The following is a 27815-nucleotide window of genomic DNA, read 5'->3' on the forward strand; positions in this document are numbered from 1 at the left end:
TTTCAGATCTAACACGTTTCGGCACAGCTGCGAGCTACGTGAATACAAGCACCACACCAATGCTATCGCTACCGCTACCGCTATCGCTATCGCTGCCGCACGCAGCCCCCGGCCCGGCTCGCCGCGCCCCCGCAGCCATGTCACAGCGCAGCGGGGCGGGCGCAGCGCTTCGTGCCCGTCCCTTTTACCCCCGCCCCCGGCGCGGCCCGGCCCGGCGGCTGCGCACTGCGGTTCTGCGCTCTCATCATGGCGGCGCGGGGCCATGTGCAGGACCCCAACGACCGGCGCCTGCGGCCCATCTACGGTACGGAGCGCGCGATCCCTTCCCTGCCGGGCCCGGCGTGCAGCGCCGCCGCCCCGCGGAGCTGACCGGACCCGTGGGGCCTCGGCGGGGGGGCGGGCGGCGAGCGGGCCCGGTGTGTGCCGCCAGGCCGCCCCTTCCGCCCGGCGCTGAGGCCTCCCGCCCCGCGGTGCCGGGGCTCCCGGCTGCGTCCCGGGCTCGGGGCTCCGTCCCACCGCGCTCCGTGCGGTTCTCGGCGCTCCCCGCACCTCCGTCTGTTGCTGTGCGTTTGGTTTCTTAGCGGAGCTGCTCGGTCCCGCGCCTGCCCTGCGCATCGCTGTGCGTGGGGAGTTGGGGTTACGGGTCGGTTCATTCGTGTAACGAAAACAAACGAGCGGTCACGGGCGCTTTAAAGTTGCGTGCTGAGTGGCACGGACTAATGACTTTGTTAGGGAAATTAATTTGAAGATGAGCGACGTTAGGAGGAGCGGTAGTGTTGGGAAAGCTCTCGGATGAGCTGCCCCGAAACGTTTCCAGGGTTGTTGCGTGCAGTTGAGATTGCTTAAGAAATTGTTAGCAAGTTTCTGTGTGTATGCAAATACAGAGAAAGAGAAAAATCTGCTTCCCCGGGCTACAGTGTCATTCCTGCTCTGAAACAGCAAAACGGATTGCAGTTCCAGAACACGCTCACGTTTCCTTTCAGTACCTCTCCCTGCAGGGCCGTGGCGAGCTGCCGCTGCCTTGGGCTGCCCTTTGCCTGGGCGCTGCTGTCGCAGGGAGAACAGCTGGGTTCAGGTTTGCATCCGTTGAGTTCTGGAGAAACCCAGGGAAGCTCTGTGATTGCTTTTCTTATCAAGCCAAACTGTGTTTTAAAGTTTGTTGCATCATTGGTCACAGCCATGCGGTTTAACAATTTCTTTTTTGTATGTACTGCAATTATCATATTTACTAGCATGCAGTTATTTTTGCTTTGTATTATGTAATGTCTGTTCTTAAACCGATGCAGCTGATGTTAACCCAGGTGATAGGCATTTCCTTGCATTGGTTTTGGAGCATAGCTGTTGATGAGAGAGATCTAAAAATGCTTTCTGCTACTTCTGCTCTGTGAGGTCTGAATTCCTTTTTGGTGCTGCTCCTTACACAGGATGAAGCACAACTTCACAGAGGCTGTCGGCAGGCGATGAGGTTGAAGGTGATGAGGTGCAGAATGAGGTTGAAGTTTGGTCTTTTACTTTAAAAAGTGCTTTTCATTTTGCACCTTGTTCCTTGATTTGCTGGGGCTCGTTGACAGATGAGTTTACCATCTGTCTTCTTTTGTCTGCTTTCACCTGTAGGTTCACATGTTGCATTTACAGCCATTGAACGTAACCACCCGCAGACTTGTAGCTAGCGTAGACTTAAACATTCTTTTCCTGTAGTTGGAATTTCTTTAGGAGTTGCCAACTGCTTTGGCTTCCAACAAACTTATTCCTTGTTGCAAAATAGAATCCTTTTATTGTGCAGTTTAGAGAGGCTTGTGGTTTATTTGATTTACTTCAGAAGACCTGAAGCAGAGATGCTATCTGTGCAGCTAGCTGTTAAACAATCCCAGGGCAGGCAGTGCAGGCTGGCGGGTAATTTGTGTGCGAGTGGAACTTTATAACATGGATCCTTAAATCAAGAAATCTCTGCCTGTGCGTGGAGAAGTTGCTGGGATATTGTGTTGCAGAATATTTAAAACCTCTTCACTGAGAAGTCTCTGCTGAAGCTTTAAGGTTAAATGTGATGCACAGGTTTCCTTAGGTTGACAGCTAACTGGTGTAGCGGTGCTGTGTTACAGTTTCAAATGGTCTGAATATCTGATACAGCAGCATTTTGTTTTGGTTGGTGCGGGCAGGCAGCCTCATTTGAGGTTTTGTCTCTGTGGTCTCAGGAGTCCAATTAGCTCTACTTTAAATCTGCACCACTTGGCCCTGGAAGCAAACTCTAAAGCTGTAGAATATAAATCTCATTAGTATAGATGCACATTTTGTACAACGTACCGAGGAATTACTAAAGGTCACCTCTTGACTCATTAAGAGTTCTATCTCATAATGAGAGCTGCAATCTTGAAGAGAAAAGGATGTATAATGTCATTTCAATATTTCAGCATTAGATCTGCTCATAATTTGTTAGGGGAGAGGCCAGAACAGCACAAGCAGTCCCTTCCTTGTTGGCTTGTCAGCTGCAGCTTGGTTTTTCTGCTAGGTTTGGGTTAATAAGGATTAATTTTTGAGGAAGGGGAAGAGTGTTGGGCCCATGCTCTAACCTAAAGTTAGAGTTACTTGTTTCAGACAATTACAGGCACGATAATGTGGTGTAGGGGAAGCTGAAATTTAAAATACAAAGCTGAAAGAAGGAGAAAATGGTCTCAAGGCAGGTTGTTTTTTTTTTCTTTCTTTTTCTTTTTTTTTTTTTTTTTTTTTTTTACAGCTGTAGTGTTGTGCAACTGGATAGCAGAATATCTCCACTCCTTTGTCTTTAGAACTGCTCTGGTTAAGGCACAATGGTATTCTATTATGGGACAGTCTTGCTCTGCCTCAAATACAGAGCATGTGGACAATTCATCTTACTTAATACTTTGATAGATTGCAAGCGTGTTGTTTCTGACTTACTGCCCATTAAAAGTCATTGAAAATCTCCCAGCAGCACACCCAGTTAATTCTTTCTTTTCCTGAAGTGAAGAGTGAAATCTCAGTTTCTAGTGAAGGGCTGTTGCTGCAGAACCTGCTCTGTCATACAGCTCTTTTGTTGGTATGATGACCTGCGTGGAGTAATTACAGAAGCTTGTTTGTTTGGATGATTAGAACTAGTACAGCAAGGTGATCTCAGTCCACGAAGTGACACGTTTTCTGACTGTTTGGTTTAGGAATAATTGTACAGGGAAAATGCATTTTGCACCACTGCCCTGACAACATGTAGCCTTCAGTATAATTAGAGGTAGCCTTCTAGAATGGTTTTGTGTTCTGTTTTAATGCTGTGTGTGTTCTTCTTACGCAGATTACCTTGACAATGGCAATAATAAAATGGCAATCCAGCAAGCAGATAAACTGCTCAAAAAACACAAGGATCTTCACTGTGCAAAGGTAAGTATTGTTCACTGACCTCGTGGTTGAGCCTAGTTTGGGACTTGCAGTGCTCTGCTGTGCTTTTTTGTGGTCTGATCTTCCAGAGACTGCAGTGTTCTGAACACTCTGGAACATCTGACTACTCTAATTCATGCAATTCTTTGTTTGCCTGAAAAATCCTGCAGGTCCTCCAAGGGAGGTGCCTCTGCTGACTGGTGTAAGTGGCTGCACTTGCTAATTGTCTAGATCCCTATCAGAGCCACTGCGAGCAACCAAGGCAGATGAGCTGTGCCTTTAAAAATGCCTCTTTGAGACCTTCAGTTGAGGTACCTATTTGTAGGAGTTTATTTGGGAGGCATAATTTTAGTGAAACATAATAAGGTATTTTCTGAGGCATTGCTCTTCTGCTCCTCATTCACAGTCCTTCTTGCTGTGCCCCTGCTGAAGGGAAAAGAGTTTTGTTCCTCAGTTTCTTGAACGCTTGAATATCTTTCTATTTTTCCCTATGGATTTTCCTCTACAGTTTGTATCACTTTCACATTTTGGGGGCTTCCCAGGCTGAAGCGAGTGTCATTGACACGAATCTCATTTATGTCCCTTTTCTCTGGCCACTTATTAAAAGAAAAAATGAAAATTGGCAGGACTGGTCAGTTTTGAGCCTGCAGGTAGGAAAAACTGAGTTGCAGATGATGCCTTAGTGGCCTGCATGTGTATTAAGAAATAGAAAGCCATGCTATTTGATGCAGCTTGCATTTGGAAATTTTCCACTTCATTAAAAACGTAAGTTCTCTAGAAGTAATTAGGTGCTTGGGCAAACCTTCTCCTCTTGAGGAGTGAGAAGATTTTCACTGGTAACTGCCAACTTTGTTTTTAACAGTTGCCTCTGTGTTATATCAATAGGTTCTAAAGGCAATTGGATTGCAGAGAACTGGCAAGCAAGATGAAGCGTATGCTCTGGCACAAGAAGTAGCAGCACTTGAACCCACAGATGATAATTCCTTGCAAGCACTAACTATTCTTTACCGGGAAATGCATAGACGTAAGCTGTTTCCTTTGCTTCTCCTAAAAATCATAGTTATGTTCTTTCAAAAGTATACATGACCAACAGTTTCATGGGAAGTGTATGAAGTCCAGAGTTCAGATGTGTTCAAGCATGTTATTAAGGGGCTGGGGAATTTAAATGACATATCACAAATATCTCTAAGGCTCCACTGATCACCATAAAGCAAAGAACTTTGTATAGGCTTCTCTTGTTAACGTTATTGTGTGCACAGTTCCTATAAAAGAATGGCATGCCATAACTGTCCATCATGATCAGCATGAGTTTACTGATCTTGTTGTTTAAGTGAAAGGATTTGTTGTTGTATGTAATAGGGATGACTAATCTGTTATGCTGTTAGACTGTAGTCAAGGGGTTCAGGCCTTGATAAGCTGTGTAATAAACAGAAGGGAAATCCTGGTCTCCCATTTGATTTTACCTTTGTGAAATCAGGTCCTTGTAGCAATACAGTATTATAAAATTTGAAATTGTGAACGATTGACTGAGTAAAATTGCATGAAATTGTATAAAAGAATCCAGACCTCACGTGCTGCTACCTACAGCTCTGCAGTTGTTTCTGTCAGCTTGTGTTTCTTGGTGGCGATAGCATTTCCTGTTGAATTGCAGGAGCAAATGACAGTGGTGTGAAACAACTTTTGCAGAAACAGATGTCAGTGATGTGTAAGCTATGCGAAAGCCACACCACGTGTCATTTTTAGTATTTTTAGTAGAGGTGGGATTTCAGTATTTAGGATTTTTAGTAGAGATAGGATCGTATGTCTAAAGAAGAAAAATATTGGAAGGATGAGAAGTTTTGCCTACCATAGTGTCCTAATTATTTTGTCATGATAGACCTACTACTAAGAAATACAGTGTGAAGTATTTCACTTCCTAAGAGGGCAACAGAGAAAAGAGTGAGAACTCTTGGGCAAACCTTCAATAAGAGTAACTAACTTGATATCAGGTTCTGAAAATGTTTTGTGTTTTGATGCGCAATTCACATGGAGTCGTTCTGCCAGGACCAGAAGGTTTTGATTGAGCTTAATAGTCCAAAGCAGATAAATTTGCTCAAGGGAAGTACTTGAGTACATTTCTGAGCAGTCCAGTTGTTGCTGTTAAACTATTCTTGGTTTGTTCTGTTCTTTGTTTTTCTTTTCTTTTCTTTTTTTTTTCAAAACAGTTTCCTCCTTAGTCTACTGTTTGTAGTGCTTGGGATCTTAAAGGAGTGAGTATCATTTCTGTGGTTAATGAGTATAATTTGGTTACTCTTCAAAGTATCACTGTTGCTATCTTTAGGTGGCTGTACTTTAAATGTAGCCCCAAACGTGTCTTAACTCAAGCATCTGGTTTTGATTTAGCGGAACTTGTAACTAAACTTTATGAGGCAGCTGTAAAGAAAGTCCCCAACAGTGAAGAGTATCACTCTCATCTCTTCATGGCCTATGCCAGGGTTGGAGAATACAAGAAGATGCAGCAGGTATGATCAATGGTTCATGTTCTAGTCTTGTTGAGGTGTCACAAGCCTTTTTTTGTTTGTTTATTTAAAAAACGGTTAATGCCTCTTCAAGGTGCATGTAATCATCCAGAGAGATAGGCTCAGCTGATGCAGAAGTTGTGCTCTGTTTTTGCAGAAGGGCTGAAAACACCATTATTTTAGGGAATGGGTTATGTGAAGACTGATGTTTCACTTCACAGGAGTAGAATGTGTGCATATGTGCTCTGATGGGCCATTTTGGAACAGGAGGTTTTTGTCTTTTCTGTCTTGAACACTGTGGTACTTACAGTGTATTATAAAGCAATTTGGGAATAGGTACAAGAAGGTCTAGCAAGATCTTCTGTTCCATGCTTTCAGTCTTGATTTATTCCTTAATTTACTGTTATCTTTAGGAAAAGCAATCTTGCCCATGCTCCCACCTTTGAAATCTAACATACAATTAGGCTTAAACATGTTTGCCTTCACTGAATCACAACTAAAAGTACTTCAAGTTCATCTTCTCAGTTGGCAGAGCATTGTCATGCTGGTTAGTTTTGTTTTCATCACTTCCAAATTAGGTGCCTGGAGAATGCCTAAAAATGGAGAAGATTCTTTTCAAAACATGTGCGTTCACTCTTCTGTATTAAAAAAAAAAAAAAAAAAAAAAAGAGCCAAGTAAATGACTCTTAAAATCCTTGCTTCTGCTGTGTTAAGGTGACTTGAATTTTTATATGCATGGTTTGAATAACTGAAGGAAAATATATTAAGCTGTAGTGTTATTCTCCATTGTAGCCCAGCTTGTAAGCTGTTTGAGTTCAAGTTGTAGACAGGGGCAAAGCTATTGATGTACATGATGTTTACCAAGGTGGCAAACTTTATGTAAGCATACTAAGAAAGATTAAAAATACAGCATTACTGTGTATCTGGCCATAAGCCTGGATGTTGATTAATAGAGATCTGCTTTTTGGTGTTACCTATATTCAGGTGACCTGATAAGAAGGCATGACTGTGTGTTAAGGTCTGAATCTTGCGCCCTCTGGTAGGGTGTGGTATTCCACTGATGGTTATGTAACAGCAAGCTAAAGGATTATTGCTAAAAAGGTGTGTGTGTGAATACAATGTTAAAGAGTTAAAGCCTGTTCTTGCTTGCTGCATAAGTCCAAATCAATTTTTGCAGCCCTCTCCCAAAAAAAAAAATCAGTGCTGGAAATATCTTGCTTTGCTCTTAGCAAATAAATCTGCTTCCTGATGCAGTTACCATTTCTAATTAAAGCTGTCATCTGTTCAGGCAGTCATACGTGCACATGCTCATTGCTGCTCCTTGTCAAATTTGCTCAAAGTATTTCATCCTTGAAACTTTCGCTCTCTTTCTTCTTCAGCAGTGTGTTATGGACAGGAAGGATTTATGGGTTGATTAAAAGCTCTCCCATCTAGTTGCTGTTTTCAAGTTGCTTGTTGCCATCATTGCTGCTTAACTTGCATTGTCTGTCACGAGACTTCATAAACAGATGCTTTAGGAATAATTAATCTGTCTTATTTTTCAGGCTGGAATGGCACTTTATAAGATCGTACCCAAAAATCCGTACTATTTTTGGTCTGTGATGAGCCTGATTATGCAGGTCTGTACACTGTTCAAAATTAGTCTGACTTTTACTGCAGCTGTACTGCAAACATAGAAATAGTTTGAGTGAAAGTGTTAGAGATACCTTAAGTAAAATGCCAGAGCCATTTCTGTACGATGCTGGGATGGTGGGACCTTCCTGAAACCACATTACTAACATGGTTCAAAACAAATGCTGTATTTTTTTTTAAATGCAGCTTAACTGGTCTGTCTTACAGTTTCACAACTTCTTCTCCTATCTTGGCTATTACCCTGCCAGCTTTTAAGCTAGGCAGGTACTGTCTCTAGCCTCTTAGGCAGAATTGTGCCTTTGTACCTAGATTACAAAGGCTCTAGGGGTGCTGGCCTTAGCTTGTCTTTCAGATTGCAGAAAATCTGCAGTGACAGGCAGCAGATAAGCTGTGCTGTGTTAGTTGAGACAATAGATTCAAGCAGTAGTTAAACAACCTGACAAAGTGTTGGCCAAGCAAATAAGCATGGACTTGTTGATTATGTTCTCCAAAATACCGTGCTGTGAAATATCCAAGCGTGTTCTTGCTACGTGTTGTTTGCCATGGCTGTGGTGTGCCTGGACGCATGAATCTCTAGGCAGTGCAGTTCAGAGAGTGTTTCAGCCCGCTAGTTTTATTGCTGCCTGTTTAACAGTGTGGCTGCTCTCCGTGTGTATGGATGATGTTTCTGAATATGGGGAAGAGGGATTAAAGCATCCAGTTTTGCTCTCTTCTCATGGAGTGCAGAGGAAAGCAATGTGTGGGACTACCAAAAGCTGATGATGTGTTACAGCAGTTCTTCCTTTCTCCAGTCTATTTCAGCACAGGATGAAAACCTCTCAAAGACGATGTTTTTGCCACTAGCGGAGAGAATGGTGGAAAAAATGGTAAAAGAGGATAAGATCGAAGCTGAGGCTGAAGTAAGAGTTGCGGATGTTTTTTCAGCTTGATTTCAGCATTTTTGAGACGAGGAGTGCAGTGTTAAAGGAAGTTAATTACTTTAAGTTTGCGAAGATAACAATCAGTAGTGTTCTGGAATTAAATGTGAATGTGGTGGTACAGAAGGAGAAGAAGCAGAGGGTGGGGAGGGATGTGAAAGAGTGGCCAAGGAAATTCTTTGGCATTTGATTCGACTTGATGAAGTACTTGTTTTTGCTCCCTGGGAGGCCCCGAGAGACATTTTAGGACTGATAATGGAAAAAAGACCTACATTCCTGAGTGCTCCACCCTTGGGATGCTAAAGATAACTGTGCAGTCCTTGCTGTCTTCTCCTTCTAATGACAGTAACACAAGTTGCTTTATTTCTTGGCATACCTGTACATTGTTTTACTAGCAAGTTTAATTGCAGTCTAATCTTTTTTCTAAGGTTGAACTTTATTACATGATTCTGGAACGTTTGGAGAAATATCAGGAAGCCTTAGATGTTGTGAGAGGAAAACTAGGAGGTAACTTATTCTGTCATCAATAATCACAGATGTGATGGAAAAATAGCTCTTTTGCTTCAGATTGTCCATTGGCTATGGGGGGGGGAGGGACACACCTATAAGCAAGCTTGCTTTTTAGCACCAGTTTCAAACATTGAAGCAAACTCTGGAGGTCCACTTGTACAGACTGATTTTACCCAAATGTTTACAATAGTTAAGAATCACGACAATTAATTTTACAAGAATATACATCTCCTATAGCCTTGATGTTTGTGGTCTGTTTCTTTCTGGTGATTAAAATGCTCTTGCAGTTTTAAGGAATTGGGATGTGAAGATTTGTGTAGGAAATTTGGCCTTTCCAGTCTTTGAGTCTTGTATTGTCTTACTGCTTTGCATTCTCGACTATAATAACTTGCTTTGATGCTTTATAATAACAGAAGGAAATGCATTGATTAAATAAATTTGCCCTTCTGTTTTTAATTTAGAGAAGTTGACAAGCGAGCTCCAAAGCCGTGAGAACAAGTGTATGGCAATGTACAAGAAGCTGTGTAGGTGGCCAGAGTGCAATGCGCTGTCAAGAAGGCTGCTGCTGAAAAAGTGAGACATTTCTGCAATCTTATTGAGGACTGAAGAAAAATCCCTGGCGGGTTGTGAATTGCCTTGCTCAGTAATTCTCGTAAATGGTGGTTAAAGCAGAAGAATATCAGAGGTTCTGAGAGTATTTTCAAATATTTACACTCCAGTGGTTGAGAAAGAAGCAACAAAATGGGATGAAGGATGTGCAGGGGGGGTCACAGGGAAGAGGCTTTATCAGAACTGTAGTTGCAAGATCTATTAAAGGAGAAATGACTCCTAGTACACTTGTAGTTTTTGTAGTATAAATCTTTGCTATTCCTTTAATTCAGTTTTTGCAGTTTTGGAAGTGAGTTACTGGTTTGGCAGTTCCCTAAACGTTGTTCTGTGTCTGCTTTTTGTTTCAGCTCAGATGATTGGCAGTTCTATATAACCTACTTTGATTCAGTATTTCAACTCATAGATGAATCCTGGACACCTCCTCTGGAAGAAGAACAGTAAGTCAACAGTTCTGCTGTGAGTTTTTCCTTTGAAAAAGAGAGATTTTCCCTTCAGTGCTGTCTCTGTCTTTGGTTGACTTCCTGACATCGGGCTCCAGATGATGGCTTCTCCCTACTTTGTTTTGGAGGCTGGCAAGTTTGTTGGAAACAGCTGTATAAATAGTGGTTTGTACTGCATAGAGCTCTTCCAGTTCATGTTTTTTATGTTATTAAATTAGAGAATCCCTCATGCCAGATTTCCTTAAGAGCGTTCTGGGAGTACTTTGAACACATGTTGTTAATGACCTCGGAATGGGGGAAAATAAAAATCTTGTCTCTTTAATTGTACAGCTCTTTGGAAGGAGAGGTGCACTATTCTATAGAGCAAGCTGTGAAATTTATAGAAGAGAGAATAACAGAAGAATCTAAGAGCACTCGGCCACTTCGAGGCCCATATTTAGCTAAACTGGAGCTGATCAGACGACTGCGTTGCAGAGGCTGTAATGATGAATATAAACTAGGTAAGAGCCATTAACTTTGGAGAGAGAACACAAAGCAACCTCTTTGTATCTAATTCAGCATGTATTTAATTCAGCAATGTGTTCTGACATTGTGTGTGCTGGTTTCAGTAACGTAAAGAATTTTGAAAGCATTAGGAGATGAACCTTGAAAAAAGGGAAGTTGTTCCAGACTGCTGCAGGGCTTGTGAAAGTAAGCAGGTTAAAGGATCTATTGAATTTGGGAGCATATGATCAGTGTTACTGTGATGAAAAGTGCATTCCTGATGCACTGCTTTTGTACAGAGTCCTTCAGGTTAGCTGTAATCTCTGGATGTTTTGTTGCTGTGTTTTGTGGGGGTTTTTTTGTTGTTTTTTTTTTTCCCAATGATACCAAGATTTGCTTTTTGACAACTTGCATTTAAAAACTGCAGTCAAGGAGTCAGTGAAGGAGAGAATGTGATTACAGCAATATCTGTGATTACCTGTTCCTAAATGAGTTAGATAAGCAGGGACTGTGTGTGCATGCTTATTATACTGAGCTCTGATCTGCCAAAGTAGCTTGATTGAAGCTCTTAAGGTGTGTCCTTGGTTACTAAAGACAGTGAGCATTGGTTAAAGTCAGCAGCAGTGCAGCAAATAGGGCTGCAAATCTCTGCATAATCCCAAATTAAAAATGAATTATCAAATGTTTCTCAAAATGATCTTATAGTTTCAGCTTTTGAAGCATATGAAAAAGATGAACTGGCCCTTTTTCCTAGGTGATCCAGAAGAACTAATGTTCCAGTACTTCAAAAAATTTGGGGACAAACCCTGTTGTTTCACTGATCTCAAAGTATTTGTGGATCTCCTCCCATGCAGCCAATACACAAAGGTGAGGAAAGTCTGAGATGCTGGCATGAACGAGAGTGTGCTCGTTTGCACTCTTGTACAGCTCTGTTGAGGTACCTCTGTGTCCTGTTAAGAGATGGAAAAAGCTGAAGCTTGATCTGTTTAGAATAGCGGATAGGGGAGATGTGTTTGCTGTGTACTGCAGCTTTTGTTACACAAAACATCTTTCTCTTTTCCTACCTTATCTATCCCTTATTTTTCCTCGTTAAATTTACATGTTTGGTTGGAAAGATGGATCCAGGTAGGTCGTTGCATGTTATACTGTGCTGCAACGTTGCAGAACGGACATGTTGGTACTGATCAGGCGGTGACTAACAGAACTGTGGCACCTTTTCCAGAATTGTTTTGAAACGAGCTCTTTTCAATTTAAAAGTCTGTTTGTGCAGAGTCATGAGCAGCTTGTTGAATGACTTCAGCAGCTGGGAATCCCGTCGCTCATCTCATTGTTTCTCAAAGCCATTGTGTACAATTCAGTGCTGGGTCAGCCAAATGGAGAATCCTGGATCAGCCAGAGGCCTTTCATTAAAATATTTGTTAACAAAGTATCGTTGTTTTCTTAGTTTATTAAAATATTTTCTTGACTTGTAAACTTTATTAATGTAAGCCTACAGCCTTACTAATGAGCAGAATGGTGGCCTGGGTGTGTGTCGGTTGCTGCTGATATATATTAAGTGAAAAGTGTGTTCTTACCCACTGGCAGCAGCTGTGATCAGTAACACGTTTAATTCATGATCTGGGGAGCGGTGATCCCATTGCAAGGTAACTCTGGAATCACTGAACAGATTTAATCTCAATTTTCAGGGACAAAAACGAAAAAAATCATAGCGATGTTTCTTGGCCACTGAAAACATGTAGATACTCCAGCAGTAATTGTTATCTTCACCTCAGTCTTGAATTTCTAAAGGCAGGAATTGAAATATATGCAGTATAGCAATTTGGTTGCTCTTGCACAAGTCAGTAAAATCTCAAACTGCAAATATTTGTCAGATCTTCATCAAAATCCCCAGGAAAACTAGAATTCTTGTGCATGGTGCTGTGTTCCTCTTACCTGCCTGTTATTCCTGGCATGGATTTGTTTTGTGTTTTTCCCTTGCATTTGTAGTTATTTTATTTAAAGATCAAATGTAGTAAAGCTGAATTCATTAAATTAAACCCATTTTTAAGTTTGTAAACACTGTTGAATTTTAAGGCAGCAACAAAAAAAACTGTCCAATCCTGATTGTATTGTGAGAAATCTGCTGTCTTCCATTAAATAAAACTGTAAACAGTGAGACACTCTTCTTACAAGTTAAAAGAAATTAAGAGATGGTGATGTCATTAGGTACACTGCAGCGCTTTGGATTTGAAAGAAAATGTAATAATTAGCACAAAACCACAATTTCTCATTAAGTATGCTGTAGACTTTCGGTAACAGATTATTTGAATTGCATCTGTTATTACTTTGGGTGTTACCAAGTGCTTGAAATCCCTTGTATGTCGATGTATTGGAAGCTTCCTGTGTTTTATTTTTTTGTCTGTTTGATGAACTAAGCTAAGCTATTAAGCAAAGCCATAACTTGTGCTCACCAAGATTAAAAATTAAAAAACAGGCTCTCTAGCTACTGATTTCTGTGCGACGTTGTGGTTTACGCTGACACTTCCACCTCATTTGCTTTTCTTGATTTGAGAGAGGAAATGATGTCTTCTGTTTGTGTAATCCCAGCTGCCCTGCAAAATTTGACAACTGTTTCTCTTCCAGTTCATCAGTCAATTGCTGGAAGTAATCCCTCTATCATCAACAACAGAGAGTGAAATCGCACTGCCAGCCGATATCAAAGCTCTTCAACAACACTTGTGTGTGGTGCAGCTCTCCAGATTGCTTGGTATCTATCATGCCATGGATAAGAAGCAAAAGCTGACTGTGGTCCGGGAGTTAATGTTAAGATACCACCATGGACTGGAGTTTGGTGAGGACAAACTTTGAAACCAGTGTTGTAGCTTTTTTTGAGCTTTAGAGTTTTTTTCCAGGGGAGTGTGACAGCACAAACTGATGGCCTGTATCACTACTGATGTGTAACATCCATTGTGCGGCTAGATAACACTGTGTTTTCTTCTTTGTTATTACATCCTTGGGCACCTGAATTGTTTCCTTTTTTTTTCTTTTCAATTTGTATCTTTGAAGTAGGTGAGACATTCCTGAGTAGCTCAGCTGGTACATTTTTATGCTTGCCTGTTCCTGTGAGCAAGGCAGGCTTTATGAATGGTGTGTATAGGACAGAAACATAGGCGTTATTACCAGTGTTTAAATCTTACGAAGTTCTTTCTTCTAGCAGATGTTAACATATGAAGTGGCCGGACTTTTTTTTTTTTTTTCCAAAATCATGAATGGGAGTTCATTGAATTCACAGAAAGAAAAAAAAAAACACACCTGAATTTGTGTGAAAACTATTGATTTGTTTTCAGTGCTTCTATCTGGAGTTTGAATCCAAGAACAGAAGAGCCAAGGAAGCATAATATTAGACAAAATAAAATGTGTTGCTTTAGCAATTCAAGCACAATGAATTGAGGGGAAAAAACTGTAAATATAAAGCATGAGTTGTTTTAGTTTTAAAGAAAACTTGTGAGATTTATAAATTGAGCAGTGGTTATCATCTGCCAGGTGTCTGTGCCACTTGATAGTGCTGGCAATGTGAGAAACAGCTGACAGCGTAGTAGTTCTTTAACTCTGCAATTCAGGGTAATTTTGTCTTTCTTTTTAGGGAAAACTTGTTTGAAAACTGAATTGCAGTTTTCAGATTATTACTGCCTCCTTGCAGTTCACCTGTTGCTTGACCTGTGGCTAGAGGAAGGTATGTCTCTATATTTGCTTAATAGCACCTGGGATGGTTGTGGGTAGGCAGACTGTGTCTGTGTGGCCACTGTGCATTGGCATTGCTTGTTAGTCCCATAGCTTTCAGTTTCTTCTTGCTGTGTGGTATTTCTGGAGCCTCTCAATCTTGTTAACCTCCAAAGGGATTTAATTTTTTTATATGATTTGTGTAAGTCCTGCTGGAGTCCTGCTGATTCATGCAGCTCAGTGTTGTCCATCCCTAGAAGCTTGTTCCAAGTTCACCATGTAGATATTTTTCTCTCCCTTTGCACAAGTAATGCTGACAACTCCCTTCTGATACCAGAGGTGTTTTGAAAAATATTTCTTTTTCCCCTTGATGTACTTTGTCTCCTGGATTCCTAGCTTCTAGATTTCTGTTGAGACTCATTGCTCTGGTTTTAGTGATTCTGTACTTCTCATCTGCTCTGCTTTATTAGTCTCATAATCTCAGAAATGTCTCTCTGGTAAGTGAGTATTGTGCTCTGTGCAGATGTGAGCTGGATATTCCCTGTAAAGAATTGTTCTTCCACCAGCTGTAGTGCTGGTGTGGGAACGTGCTGAGCGAAGTGCAAAAGGAGGAAGGGAGATTTGATGTGAATAGTGCTGTGCCCCTCCCTGTTCACACCTGTGTTTTTATCTTTGTCACCAGGTGAAGAGATGGCTGTGTGGCAGTGCCTAACCCTTTTAGAAGAAGGATTATCTCATAGTCCTTCTAATGCTCAGTTTAAATTGCTGCTCATTCGAATCTACTGCAGGCTTGGTGCATTTGAACCAGTTGCAGAGCTGTACTCCAGCCTTGATGCAAAACACATACAGCACGACACCATCGGGTGGGTAGTATATACTGAGAATAATTGGTTGTGGTTTGAGATCTTCAGTTGTTGTTCCTATGAATGATGGCAGATTTGTCAGATTTTCACTGTGTTCTGTAAAAGCGTTCTGGAAATATGTAAAATGTATCTACTGCAGTGTGCTTCTAGAAGAGTATCTTTCCTGTGTGATTTTAATCATTGTTGGACCTAAGGAATATTAATTAAACATGAATATGAAATCTGTGAAATATTTATCTTGGTGCCAGTTGTAGCTAGGTGTTCCAGCCTGGGTCATTGCTGAGCAAAGTTTGGGAACAGCGGTTAAAGCAAACACAACCAAGTGGCCTTGCCTCAATTAGTGTGTTTGTGAGTGTCAAAATAAAGTTCCTCCATCCGCCTCATTAAATGAGCGAGAACTCTGAGCTTCCACATGCAGTGAAGAATTCCTTCCTTTACTGTTTAAAACTTAATATGAATGTTGAGAGTAACCCTGTTAAATCTCTAGACTTTTCAATAAAGCTGAATTGGGCTGTAGCTCTCTATTCAGAGCTGCATTTGAAATTCAGAATTCCCCCAGCACGTGTGCTGATGTTTGACTTGTGCTGTGTTGTGTTGCAGTTATCTTCTGACACGCTATGCAGAGTCACTGGGCCATTACGCTGCTGCATCCCAATCCTGCAATTTTGCACTCAGGTTTTTCCACTCCAACCAGAAAGATGTAAGTTGAAAGAAACCTCTGCATCCTTGTAGCAGGGCAGTTATGTTGATAATGCCTTACTGAATTCTGTGCCATACGTAAGAACTTACAGAACTGTAGTAGGTAGTCACACAGGGAAATAATACATGCAGCTCTATGTTCATAGTGAAGGTTGTCTCAGCCTGCATTTCTCACTACAAAGGTTTTTAACTTGTTAGATGGAGTTTTGCTGTAGCTTTTTATTTATTATTATACCAGCCAATTTGAATATTCAAAAAGTTGCTGTGATTATTTATAAATGAATTAATCGTGATTTATGAGAATAAGTGTGACATAATGTAGCAAGTAAGTCCTGGTGTCATCTGACTTTTGGCACTTTGAAAAGTCACACAGCAGCCAGGGATGGTGGGCCCAGGTATTGATGACATTTGTACAAGTTCAATATTGCGCTCACCTGAGGCATTGTGGTTTAGTGATGACGTGTGGTGGAGAATGCTCATCAGAAGATGGAAGTGCAAAGAACAATGTGGGAGAATTTCAGAAGGGAAAAGTTAACTCTTGAAGTCATGACTAACTGCGTTGTTTTCAGGTGATAGGAACAAACTGCTAAGTCTGGTCTTGTGCTAATGGGAGCTACCTGCTTTATTCAGTTCACTGCTGTGAAATGGTGTGAATTAAAAGAAAGTTATCTTGAATGAGAACCTTGAGAATGGAATGGAGAGAGAAGAGTAGTTAAATTCTTCCAAGAGATGGGGACCTTTCTAAATGTGTGCTGTGACCTAGGCATCTTGCAGCTTGCGGATTAGTAACAGTACTTGTCTAAATTAGTCCTGATTGAAAAGTGGGTTGAGTGGGAGAATGGTAAACAACTCTCTTGTAATCTTGGTAGAAATGCATTGGGCAAATTGGCGGGGGTGTGGAGGGGTGGGAATAGTCCAGAACAGTAGTAGGAAACTATATGCATAATACTAGTCCATCTCCCTAAGGTTTGTGAGAGTGTCCCATTCTGAGGAGCTGGGAGTATGGTCTCTCTTTTTATATTTTACACTTTGTTCATTGCTAAGAGGTGAGGGAAGAAAATTATTTTCACTTGACAGTTAAGAAAGAAAGGTGCAATCCAGTTTTAATCCTTCCAGTTACTGGCTAAACTGGCTGCAGGGGCTCTGCAGATATACAGTTTTTCCACCACCTCAGCAGTAGGTAAAAACACAAGAATTATCTGTACTGAGTAGTAAAGATTCTGAAGGTGCTCAGACAGTAATTTGTCAGATGAATATCCTTGTGCTGTTGGCAGCAGATTATTCCTGTGTGCAAGGTACCAGTTGCCATTCACCTGTGTCTAGAAGGTAGATGCTGAGTTACTGTGACCCGTGCCTGACGTGGATGTTTCTCTGTAGGGAGTGGGATGCAGAGATGTATGTGGGTCATGTGGTGGAAGCTCGCTCTCTTTTGCTTCCCTCACTTGCTTATTGTTTAAGCACTGATACTACTTGCTAAGAATCTTTGCACTGAGTACACTGAGTACAATGTTTTGTGCTAGAGTGAAGCTCTGGATCCAAACAGCTTTCTCCAACGTGTCTGTTGTTGGCAGTGGCAGTTTGTTGTGGGTTTTTTTGAGTAACTTGTTCAGTCTTTAACACGTACTGAATGACTTCAGTGAAGAGCATACCTGGAACCAATGCCTGGAACCAACTCTTTAAACAAAATGTTCCACTGCAATGTGCCAGGTGGGAAAAAAAAAAGTGAACTGAAAGAAACTACTGGATGTGATTTATCTGCTTGGGAACACTGTATTGTAAAGCAGCAAGAAACCATCTTTCCCTGGAAAACATTGTGACTGAAGTAGGAAGATGGTCATTCTCTTTGTCAAGAATGATAAAGGTGCTTGCAGAGCACAAGGTAACTGTCTCCAGCAACTCAGTGTATGCACACTAGTTAAAGGCCCACTGAATCATGTTCCAAGTGCTGTTGCCAGGAAAATGCTACTCAGCTCATCGTCGAGAAATGCTGGAAAAATGGTGCCTGAATTGTTCAACTTGCCTCACTGCTACACCTTAAAGGCTGAAATTGCCACAGAGGGGTAAAAACAATGCAATCAGTATTACGTGCTTCACTCTACAAGACAAAGATGTGTCTTGGGATCCTGCTCATGTCATGTCTCTTGGAGTACTGCAGCCAAAGAACTGAGCCATTGTTGTTCTTGAGTTGAGCCAAATCTCATGGGTTCTGGATGTTCCAGTGGTTATTGTCTTCAGATTGTAAGAAACCCATCACAAGCCACATTAGCCTGCAAAAAACCCATAATGTGCAGACTGAAGCAGGAGAAGGCTCAATTCAGCATGCTGTTCATCTAAGGATGTGCCAAGAACAGAGTGGGAGGAAAAAGGATGGTCCTTTATTATACAATGTCTCCGATATCACAAGGTCAGAATATGCCACTAGTTTGTGTGCTGCAGTGGTTCTGCTGGGGTTTCCCTTTCATGATCAGAATCCTGGAATGAGCTTTCCTTTCAGGTCCCATTACAGTACCTAACTGCAGTGGTAAATGAGGACTAACCTATCAAGGTTACCTTTTCTTACTTTATTTCAGCAACTGCCTGCTTCTCTGTAGATTGTTTTAGCTGAATATTTGCTACAATGTAAGGAACGTGTCCTGCAAGTGCTCTCTGCTGTGCGTGGGACTCTGCCTACAGCAGGAAGTGTGGAGTATGAAAAAGTGTTCTGGTATTAAAAACAAACAAAAAAACATGCTTAGCTACTACTTCAAGTGACCACTTTGGATGTTGTCCTCCGGACTTGCTGAATTTAACAATCTAAAGTGAATCCTCTTAAGAGTGGGTTTCATAAGTAACAGCCCTCCAGGATACTGTGCAGTCCTGATATAATACTTCTGCTCTGGGAGAGGATGCCAATAACAGGGAGAAGATGAAAGGCAGTATTGCTGTATTTGACTGATACTAAAAGGGCAACTTCATTCTTCGCAAGATAGCCCTCCTTTAAAAATGCAGAATCACAAGTAATCTCTCTAATTTTCTTGTGTCCGTCCGTCTTTAATTTCTCCAGATCCGCAGGCAAACAGAACACCAACGTGTCTTATGGGGATTTTAAAACTACGTCGATGCAGTTGAATTAGCACCCATAGTGCAGCCCCGTAGCCTGACAATGACCTCTGCAAAGCTGTGTATCAGAGGGTATGTTGCTGAATATTTGGCATATTTTTTCATACAGTATGAATAACCAAATTGCATAGGAAAAAGGTAGAGCTACCTAGAAGGCGTTTCTTATTTTGGAGGGAGGAAAGAAAATAAAATGGGGGCTTTTAACTGAGAGTGATAGCTCCTCTTCTCTCAAATCCTTCCAGGCAGGTTGTCTTGGTCAGTACAGTACAGATGTACAGGTTTCGGTTGCCCTGGGGACTTTCTGGTGCCTCTGATCTTCAGTGCATTTCATAATCATGCAATGAAGAAAATACTTGATCTGCCAGAATTTCTCCATTGCGGAGAAGCTGATTTAAGAATACAGCCGTCTGTATTGACAGGGATCATAAGTCGTTCACTCTGTCATTCCAGTTACTGTATATTTCAGTGAAAAATTCTGCTTGTTTGGGACTTCTTCATCACAGAAATCTTCTGGAAATTACTTGGACAGCTGAGAGATGTTAGTTATGTGGCTTGTATTGCTGCGCTTCATCAGAGGGGAAGCAAACTATCCTATGGACACTGGCAGCTTTCTTTGGTGGTTAGATTGTACTGTAACACGTGTGCATGATATTACCTTGTGATACTGTATTTTAAAAAAAAAAAAAAAACTAATAAAGAGAAAGAAAAAATTGTGTGAGTAATTTTCTTTATCTATGTTGTGATAGGTGATGTACATCCAAGTCAGTTCCAGAAAATCTGGGATGTGTCTGTTTTGCCTGAAAGTACTTTTCATAATGAGATAACAAACTGAATAATCCATCTGAAAAACAACAATAAAATATGAACTTCCAAAATCATCTCTCCCAACCTATAAGTATTTTTCAGTCTGTGTTGACAGCAACCTGATTTTGTTCAGTGTCAGTTTGGTTACTTAACAGCACTGCCAGGTAGATCCTCTAAGCATTATTAAATTTGAGGAACAAAACTACTTGGATGACTTAGATAAGCAAAACTGCAAGATTCTCCCACAGTTTGAGCATTTGCCAGATTCTGTACATCTGGGTTAGTGAAAGCCACAGAAAAGCACAGCAAATTTCTTGGTATTGACCATGTTAAACTCTTGATTATTCTGAATTTATGGAAGTAACTAATACAAAGCTGGTGTGTGCTTTCTTGTAGACCTCAGAATACATCATTCAAGCCTACAAATACGGTGCATTTGAGAAGATTCCAGAATTCATTGCATTTAGAAATAGGCTGAACTCTTCCCTTCACTTTGCACAAGTTCGCACAGAACGGATGTTGTTAGACCTTTTACTTGAAGCAAATATGTAAGTACAGCAGCAGCGAATGCAATACTGACGTGTGACAAAAATTAAGATTTATGCATATGTAGAATATTGACCAAGCAGCACTTTGACAAAAACCTGAAAGCTGTTCTTGGTTGCCCTTTCCTTCAGCATCCTTCTTTGTACTTAGTGCAACACTGGTGACATGTGAGGAATTGAACAGTGGAGAGAATGCAGTTTAAGTGTTTGTTTCCAGTGATCACGTTTGATCTAATAGTATTTAATCTTATGTACAGATCTTCTAGTTTAGAAGAAAGCATAAAGTCCATGAGTCTGAGCCCAGAAGAGGATGACATTCCATGGAAAGATTTGCGTGACAACAGAGACCTGACAGTCTTGTTTAACTGGGATCCAAAAGACAGGTGAGTAGAAATGTCCTTAACTGTAGTTCTGTACTTTTTCCTACAGCACATGGTGAAGAAAATCTTTTCAGGGTAAACAGAATGTTCTCTAGACTGGCTAACTGCAAATTTAACATCCATTCATCACTTCTAGCAGTGCTGCCTTTTTACATATTAATGGTTTTCTGAATTTCTGACCATTCCTTCCTCCTAATACATTATTTGATAACTTCAGGTAGGCTTTTGTACCTGAGTGAAGCTTGCAACTTTGCAAAACTTAAGCATTTTCCTGAAAACATTTGGTGCCTTTCTCTAGGGACATTTCTGAAGAACATAGGAAACTCTCACTGGAGGAAGAAACCCTGTGGTTGCGAATCCGGTCTTTAACTTTAAGGCTAGTAAGCGGACTCCCAACTCTTAGTCACAGTATTCAACCAAAGAACTCTGAAAAGACTGCAGAGAATGGCGTCTCATCCAAGATTGATACAATTCGATCTCTGCTTCAGCAGCTGGAAGCGGCAGTGGATTCAGGGAAGAAGTTTCTAGAACAAAAAATTCAGGTACCCTTTAAGGAAAAAGCTATCCTCAAATATTAAATGAACGTGAATGCAAGCAGAAAAACTGAATGCATCTTGTAACGTCCAGCAGGCTGCAGAATGCACTTAACTGACCCTGAGTTTGTAGTGTATGAATCTGACTGAGAGATGTGCCAGAGACAAACACTGTGTTCTGGATAAGGAAAAGCTGCAACACCTTTATCTTTTTCTTTGCTTCTTGCCTAGTATCCTGTCCTTGGCCCTCCTCCTACCCGAATGGCTGGCTTCTTCAGTAATGGCAGCTGTCAATGCCAGACTAGCTTGTTTTATCTTGTTAGTGATATTTATGAACTAGATACCAATGGCTTAGGTAAGTGCTTGAGGGGGAGGGGCTTAACCAGATGGTTATGAGGTGGGAGGGAATGCGGTATGTTTCCACTTTGAAAACTGCTAGACATCGGGCGATGTGGACCAAACTATGACTTGTTTTATTTTTTTGAATGACACTGTTACCTGGGAGACAGCTTTATCCCTGTCTTCATTTTTGTGGTGTGTGTTGATGTAATACAGCATCCTCTCTGAAAGCAGTTGCATTAGCTTTCCACTGCTAGCACTGAATTACATTGAAATGCCTGCCAGTTTTGTAAGAGCAGGAGATACAGAACCTATAGTTCATAGCTGCCTTTTTTCTTTCTTTCAGAAGATTCAGCAGAAGTCCAGGAGAGGATAGGGAATAGTTTCAAGTCTTTAATAGAACGGCTAACAGGTAAGTAGTAACCCAAGAGAAAACTCTAGTCATTAAGTGCTTTGTGTTATAAGCTCCCAAGTGTGCTGCACATTGGAGAAGTGCATTAATGGATCTGCAGACCCTTTTGAAAGATGCTTGAGAGCAAGGCTGAGAGTGCCCTTACCTTGTCTGTTTACAAAGTCGCTGCATCCACATAATGCACTATCATTTCATTACCTTGCAGCCTTATCTTAGCAGCTGTTGTTTCCTGATACTTGGTCCTAGTGTTGTGTGGAGATACCATCTGTAATGAGATACAAGGTAGAGGGGAACTTTGGAGCTGGAGTGTCGTGAGTGTCTTTAGCTAAATCTATCAATCACAGCCTAGTCTGCAAAGCAGTCAGAGCTACACCAAGATACGTGCTGGGCAGAAAATGAGCGTTTGGGTTGGTTGATCTGCATGTCCGGAATAAGGCTTTCCTTTTTTTCTTTTCAGATTTGTTCAATAAATGTAAAGGTGACTTGATTGAAGTCAAAGATGGCACCTTGAAAACTCAGCCAAACCTGCTAGAAAACTTAGTCTTCTTTGTTGAGGTATTTTTTAATTTTTTTTTTCTTCTGGAAAAGGAAAAGTTGTGGAACACTGTAGAGTGGAAATGTTGAGGCTAAAAAGCAGTGAGTTGCATGTTTAATCAGTCATGAAAACAGCTCTTGCGAATTCTGAGTCTTTCCAGTGTACACTAAAATGAGTTTAGAAACCTCCTGTAAATGCAGCTTGTAACATACCTGTGCCTTTCTTTTCAGACCATCTCCATCACTCAGTGGGTATCAAGTTACTGTGATGGTGTCCTTCGACCTTTTAAATCCAACCTGCAAAAAAAGAAGAAGAAAAAAAAAGAAACCAATGTAGCCATGGTAGATAATACACCTTTTTCTCCTCCACTTCCATCCCTCAATCCAGCTATTTGTATGGAAAGAAAAATCAGGATTGATGGCATGCTAACAAACTATTTTGCATGAACTCTGCCTTGTAGAATTAGTGTTGTTAGAGCTTACTTTACAACCTCTTTTTTTTTTTTTTTTTTAACTCCTTTTCTGCTTTCTGCCACATCTCTGATATCATGTGACAACTTTATAACAGGAAATACAGTTAGACTATCACAGATCTCCTGCTGTGAATGCATTGCAGTACACTAGTTAACTGGTAGTGTTTATCTGGATAGATAGATTTAAGCTTAAGTATTGGGGTATGTGGGTGTGGAATAGAATAAGCATTATGAATTGAGTTGTCATATAAAATTGTCACTAAGAGACATTAGTATGTGTTTATAAATTAAAAGCATGTCTTTATTTTTTTTTTTTTTTTTAGCCACCTGTATTTACACACTTTCTGGATTATGTTACTGAGCTACAGACGTTAACTTCCAATGTAATAGATCACATCAAAGGGCTTGAAATAACTCTGACTGCACTAAAACTTGAAGAGCTGTCCTTCAAGGACACTCTGCTTTTACAGGTAAGAACTTCCATTTTTATGTGACTGATCAGTGTGCTTGTGTGTGACAGATAACCTGTTAAGGGTGACTTAATTGCTATTAACCAAATATTAGAGACCACACTGAGTTTTGGGATGGTGAGTTGGGGTATTTTTGTAGTTTTTCACCTGGTGCAGTGACTTTGCCTTGTCTTATGAGCTGTCACTTAGGATAAAAAGAGATTTCTGATGCATTTGTCTTGAAGTAGGGAATCTGACCCACAGGGCACTGGCATACATGTTTGTCTGGGAAGATCCTAAGGCTTTTTTAACTGGGGAGGGCTTAAATGCTGCATTCGCCTGTTTCAGAACTGTATCCACCTATCTGTTGTTAGCCAGCTTGTATTTTTTCAGTTAGCCTGTCCTCTATTTCATAGCACACTACTTCAAATTTCCCTTCTCTTGTTGTTGTATGAAGCTGATGTAGAAGTATCTTTTTAAAAACAGAACAAACCACAAAACCACTAAAAACTAACAAAGGAAGGAAATCTTAGATTTTAACGTATGAGATTGCGAGTAAAAGTTAAAGTACATTTTCCTAATACGAAAGAAGCTTCGACATCAGATATTTTCAGATAGTTGTTGATGTTTGTGACTGTTCTGGTTCTTTGAGTCGGGAGATTCCTCCATATTCCCATCCTTATGAAAGACATCAAACAGCTGCGCAAGGTAGACCTGCCAAAACTGCGTCAGATCCACATGGATTTGAGCAGAAGCACCTCTGGGAATCTTTGACTTTTTCTGTGTTTAGTTGTGATGTTTGTGATTCTATCTGTTGTTTGATATGGCTGCAGTAAATCCAGCAATAGGCCATCTGCACAGCTCTGCTCAGAGCTACAGCTGTGTTTGCAGCCTTGTGCATTCAGAACTAAAAAGTGCTTTTGAAAGAAGTTCTCGTGTTCACGTGTTGGTGAAAATTCTGATGTGATTCAGGAATGGGGTATTGCTGCTGCTATTTGCCAGCCAAAGCTTACTGCTGAGGTGAGGTGGTGGGGGAAGTTTCATGGGAGAACTTGAACAACTGCTACTGGTTTCTCTTTTGCATTTTGCAGGAAGAAAAAAAGTTTACGAAGTCTGTGCAAGGGAAGGTCCAGAGCAGTTACCAACACTCGGTTCAGGAAATTGGAGAACTGCTGAAAAAGAGACTTGATACTATTAAAAAACTAAAGATTTGAGAAATCACTGACAGACTCCACAGGAGAGTGATATCAGAGTCCCAGACAGGAGCAACATCCAATATACCATCACTTCAATCCAGAACTTCCTCATAATGCATGAAGGACTTAAAATCATAAAACGATTTTTTTAGGTATTACAGATGTATTCAGCTGACTTAAATTATTGTACATAAACGAGAAGCAGGGACCCTTATCGGGGTTTGACCACTTTTTATACATGTTCATAAGCGTATTACAACAGGAGAAAATTGAATAACTTTCTTCCCTTCTGATCTCTAGAAACAACTGGAGATGGTTGTTAGCAGCAATAGAAATCCAGTGTAAAGCATAGATCTCAAAGGAGTTGTATTTTCATCACCATACGGTGTTTGTAATTTTTGTATGGTCCTTGCCTTGGAATGCAGAAGCTGTAGATGCCCGCATTCAGCCACCTCCAATGAAATGAGCCAGTTCTGGAGCTGCCTATGTTGTCCACAAGCCACCTGGTCCTACTGAGTTCAGTGTGTTGGCCCAGCAGGGAGGCGGGAGGCTGTGCTTGCAGAACACTCTCTGTGCAGCTTTCCAGCAGAGCCTAGTGGTGAGGGAGGTTCCTCTAAGGGCTGAACGTGGAGAGAGCTGCTGGAGGAAGGAGGTAGTATGAGCATACACACAGGTTGCTTTCATGTTCAGAGAAACTTCAAGCCTGATGAGGAGCACACTTGGCCATTAAGCTTTAGAGAGATGGGAGTCAGCGTTTTGGCAAAAGACAGAAGTAGAGACCGTGTATATAATAGCTGCAGTGATGTCTGACACTGCGTTCTAATTTCATGACAGTTTAATGTAAAACAGCAATCATCATGACTTCTAAAGAAGTGTATTTAGATTACTGAGACTTTAAGACTTAAATATTTTCATAGAAATTAAATCCTATTGGCTTTGGTTTTAAGTTGGCAGAGGTAACTTTTGCTTCCGCTGTAGTATGAGGCTGAGAATACTTTTTATAACTGTGTGCTTGCTTTTTGCTGTTGATCTTTGATTATTCAAGTACTAGAGCTCATTAGGCATTCTCGTAGTGCAATCACATCATCTGCTCCCACTGAATCTGCATTTCTGCTGTTGTTTTTGTTTTCATTTTAAATGAGTAATGCAGCCTAAAACTTGTAGGCAAAAAAAGTATGTGTTGCACCTACAATCCAAGGGACAGGTCAGACTTTTACAGAGTCGTTCTGATTTAAAGCAGCTAGTATCTGAAGTCTATATTTAAAGTTTTAAGAGAGCTGACAATCCTTTGTCATCTCTTCTAATATGTTTTGTTAGAAATGCTAGAATGTTGATGAGAGTATTTTTTTAAAATAAATGCCCTGTGTAAAAATTCCACATTGCTGCTCTTGCTGGATTTAGTTTTGCTTTGCCCCATCCTGCAAGGGAAAGAAGGCTGTCTGCAGGTTGTCTAAATGTGGAGATCCTAATGGTTTAACTGTGATGTCTGGTAAGTGCTCTGGGCTGGAGGAATACCAAAATGTGTTAAGTCTGCTTTATAGTAATACGTTTTCTGAGCAAATTGAACTGTCTTACACGTTGTATAGAAATACCATTTTGGAAAGAAGGGTGTGTTCCTTAAATTAAAGCAAGACTGGTAACTGATGTTGATGCTTTGAAACATGTAGGGTATTGCAGAGATTATGCAATTAATGGAGAAGCACTGAGCCAGAAATCTGCACTGCTCATTTTAATTAAAGGAGGAATATCAGCAATGGCTGAGACTTGTCTGCCCCATCCCTTTCCCACAGCAGTGCAAACGTAGATAGGGCTTCATGCAACACCGGTGTTGAATGCGGAGTTGACATGGCATCTTCATCCAGAGGGCGCAGGCCAAGGGCGGGCTTGTGCTGGCGTTTCCTTGCACTGTTGCTGCAACAAGTTGAACTCAACCAGTCATTTCAATAAACAACACTGACATTGTAAGTGATGTTAATAAAATCAAGCTTTTTATAATCCCGTGTGCCAGAAAGCAGAACTTGCTTTAAAAAAAGTTTTCTGCATCCGTTCCCTTAAAAGCAGAATTGAAACTGCTGGGGGAGACGTGTGTCATATGAAGACGTTTGAGAGGAGTTAGAATCATGGCACGCTTCCTGTCAGCACTTGGCATGGCTCAGGTCTGCTGGTGGCTGGTCTCAAACCATCTGCAAGTCAGGGGAAGGCTGGCTGTGTTTCAGAGCTGCCTGCTGTCCTGTTTCCAGGTCTGGCCGCTGGTGAATAATGATAAACTTGTGGAATACAATTTTTTGAGTAGTCAGTGTTTTATAAACCAGATGCCATCTCTTCACAAACTAAATCCTCTCTGGGAGGAGATGGTGGGGTACAAAAATGATTGTACTGATTGTCTGGGGACTTAGTTGAGGGAAAAATTCTTACAAATTGTGTACAGTTAAATATATATTTCTTACAAAAGAGTGTTTCCCCTCCAGCATATGTCCCACTGGCACTTGGTAAGAAGTTCAAGCTATAACCCATTGCTGCTGTTCACCCATTTCCACTAGGGTGGGTTTTTGTTTTTGGTAATGATTTGAAAAGAATACTTGGGGAAAAAAAACCCTACCAAGTCTACTGTTTACAGACTGACAAAATACTGCTTTTGTACTACTGGGATCATGAGCCACGATCCTTTTACCGATTTCCTCAATTCTTCTCTTTGCTTTAAATTGGTGTCTGATGTAGATAAAGGTCAGAAGTCTCTTACCCTGCTTTGTCTACATCCAGAAGAAAATGTACAATGCCTGTTTGTGTTCCCCATCATTTTGTACCTTTTTTTTGTACTTTTTACCACTTCTAACTGTTCAAGAGTTGCATTTATATGTTGCGATCATTGATAATCATGACTTTATTTTAACCGTTAGTAACTTAAATGGGATTTCTTCTTGTCTCTGCAGCCTTATCTGAACTTTCTCTTCCTTGATATTCATTGTAATTTATGACTGTAGAAGATATGTATGCCTCAGCCTTCTACAGACATAAGTGACAGAACTGCGAAAGATCTGCTTTAAACTGGATGGGTTTATAATTTATATAAAAGTCAGTTTCGTTACAAATCAGTTTTACTGCCTCCTTCATTTTTCTGTCTGAATGGTCGTGAGGTTAACAGGTGCTCCTCATTTAACTTTAGTCGACCCGGGTATCCTGGTATATGGCAATGAAAAAACAACTACAGCGAGGGAAGATAAAGTGCATGGAGCATGCTCATTGTTTAGCCCGTGTGGATGGGGATTCAGAATTATGCTTGTGTATGGAGGGGGTTTGGTTACGTCTGTTAATGTTATTCT

At 40.9% G+C, this 27815-nt stretch overlaps 1 protein-coding gene across 1 annotated transcript; it reads left to right on the forward strand.

Annotated features, from left to right (window-relative positions):
• The first annotated feature begins 172 nt into the window (after positions 1-172).
• On the forward strand, positions 173-27587 carry NAA25 (N-alpha-acetyltransferase 25, NatB auxiliary subunit). Its single transcript, XM_052691339.1, has 24 exons — positions 173-304; positions 3299-3384; positions 4267-4405; positions 5764-5882; positions 7424-7498; positions 8303-8410; positions 8857-8935; positions 9400-9511; positions 9895-9984; positions 10318-10487; positions 11225-11337; positions 13093-13300; positions 14093-14182; positions 14852-15032; positions 15633-15732; positions 20031-20182; positions 20437-20562; positions 20858-21101; positions 21324-21447; positions 21778-21843; positions 22301-22398; positions 22609-22719; positions 23174-23320; positions 24391-27587. The coding sequence occupies exons 1-24, from the start codon at positions 247-249 to the stop codon at positions 24511-24513; spliced, it is 2919 nt and encodes a 972-aa protein (XP_052547299.1). The 5' UTR covers positions 173-246; the 3' UTR covers positions 24514-27587.
• Positions 27588-27815: the final 228 nt, after the last annotated feature.

The sequence above is a fragment of the Tympanuchus pallidicinctus genome, unplaced genomic scaffold (assembly GCF_026119805.1).
Source record: "Tympanuchus pallidicinctus isolate F22 unplaced genomic scaffold, pur_lepc_1.0 scaffold28, whole genome shotgun sequence".
Classification (NCBI taxonomy): Eukaryota; Metazoa; Chordata; class Aves; order Galliformes; family Phasianidae; genus Tympanuchus; species Tympanuchus pallidicinctus.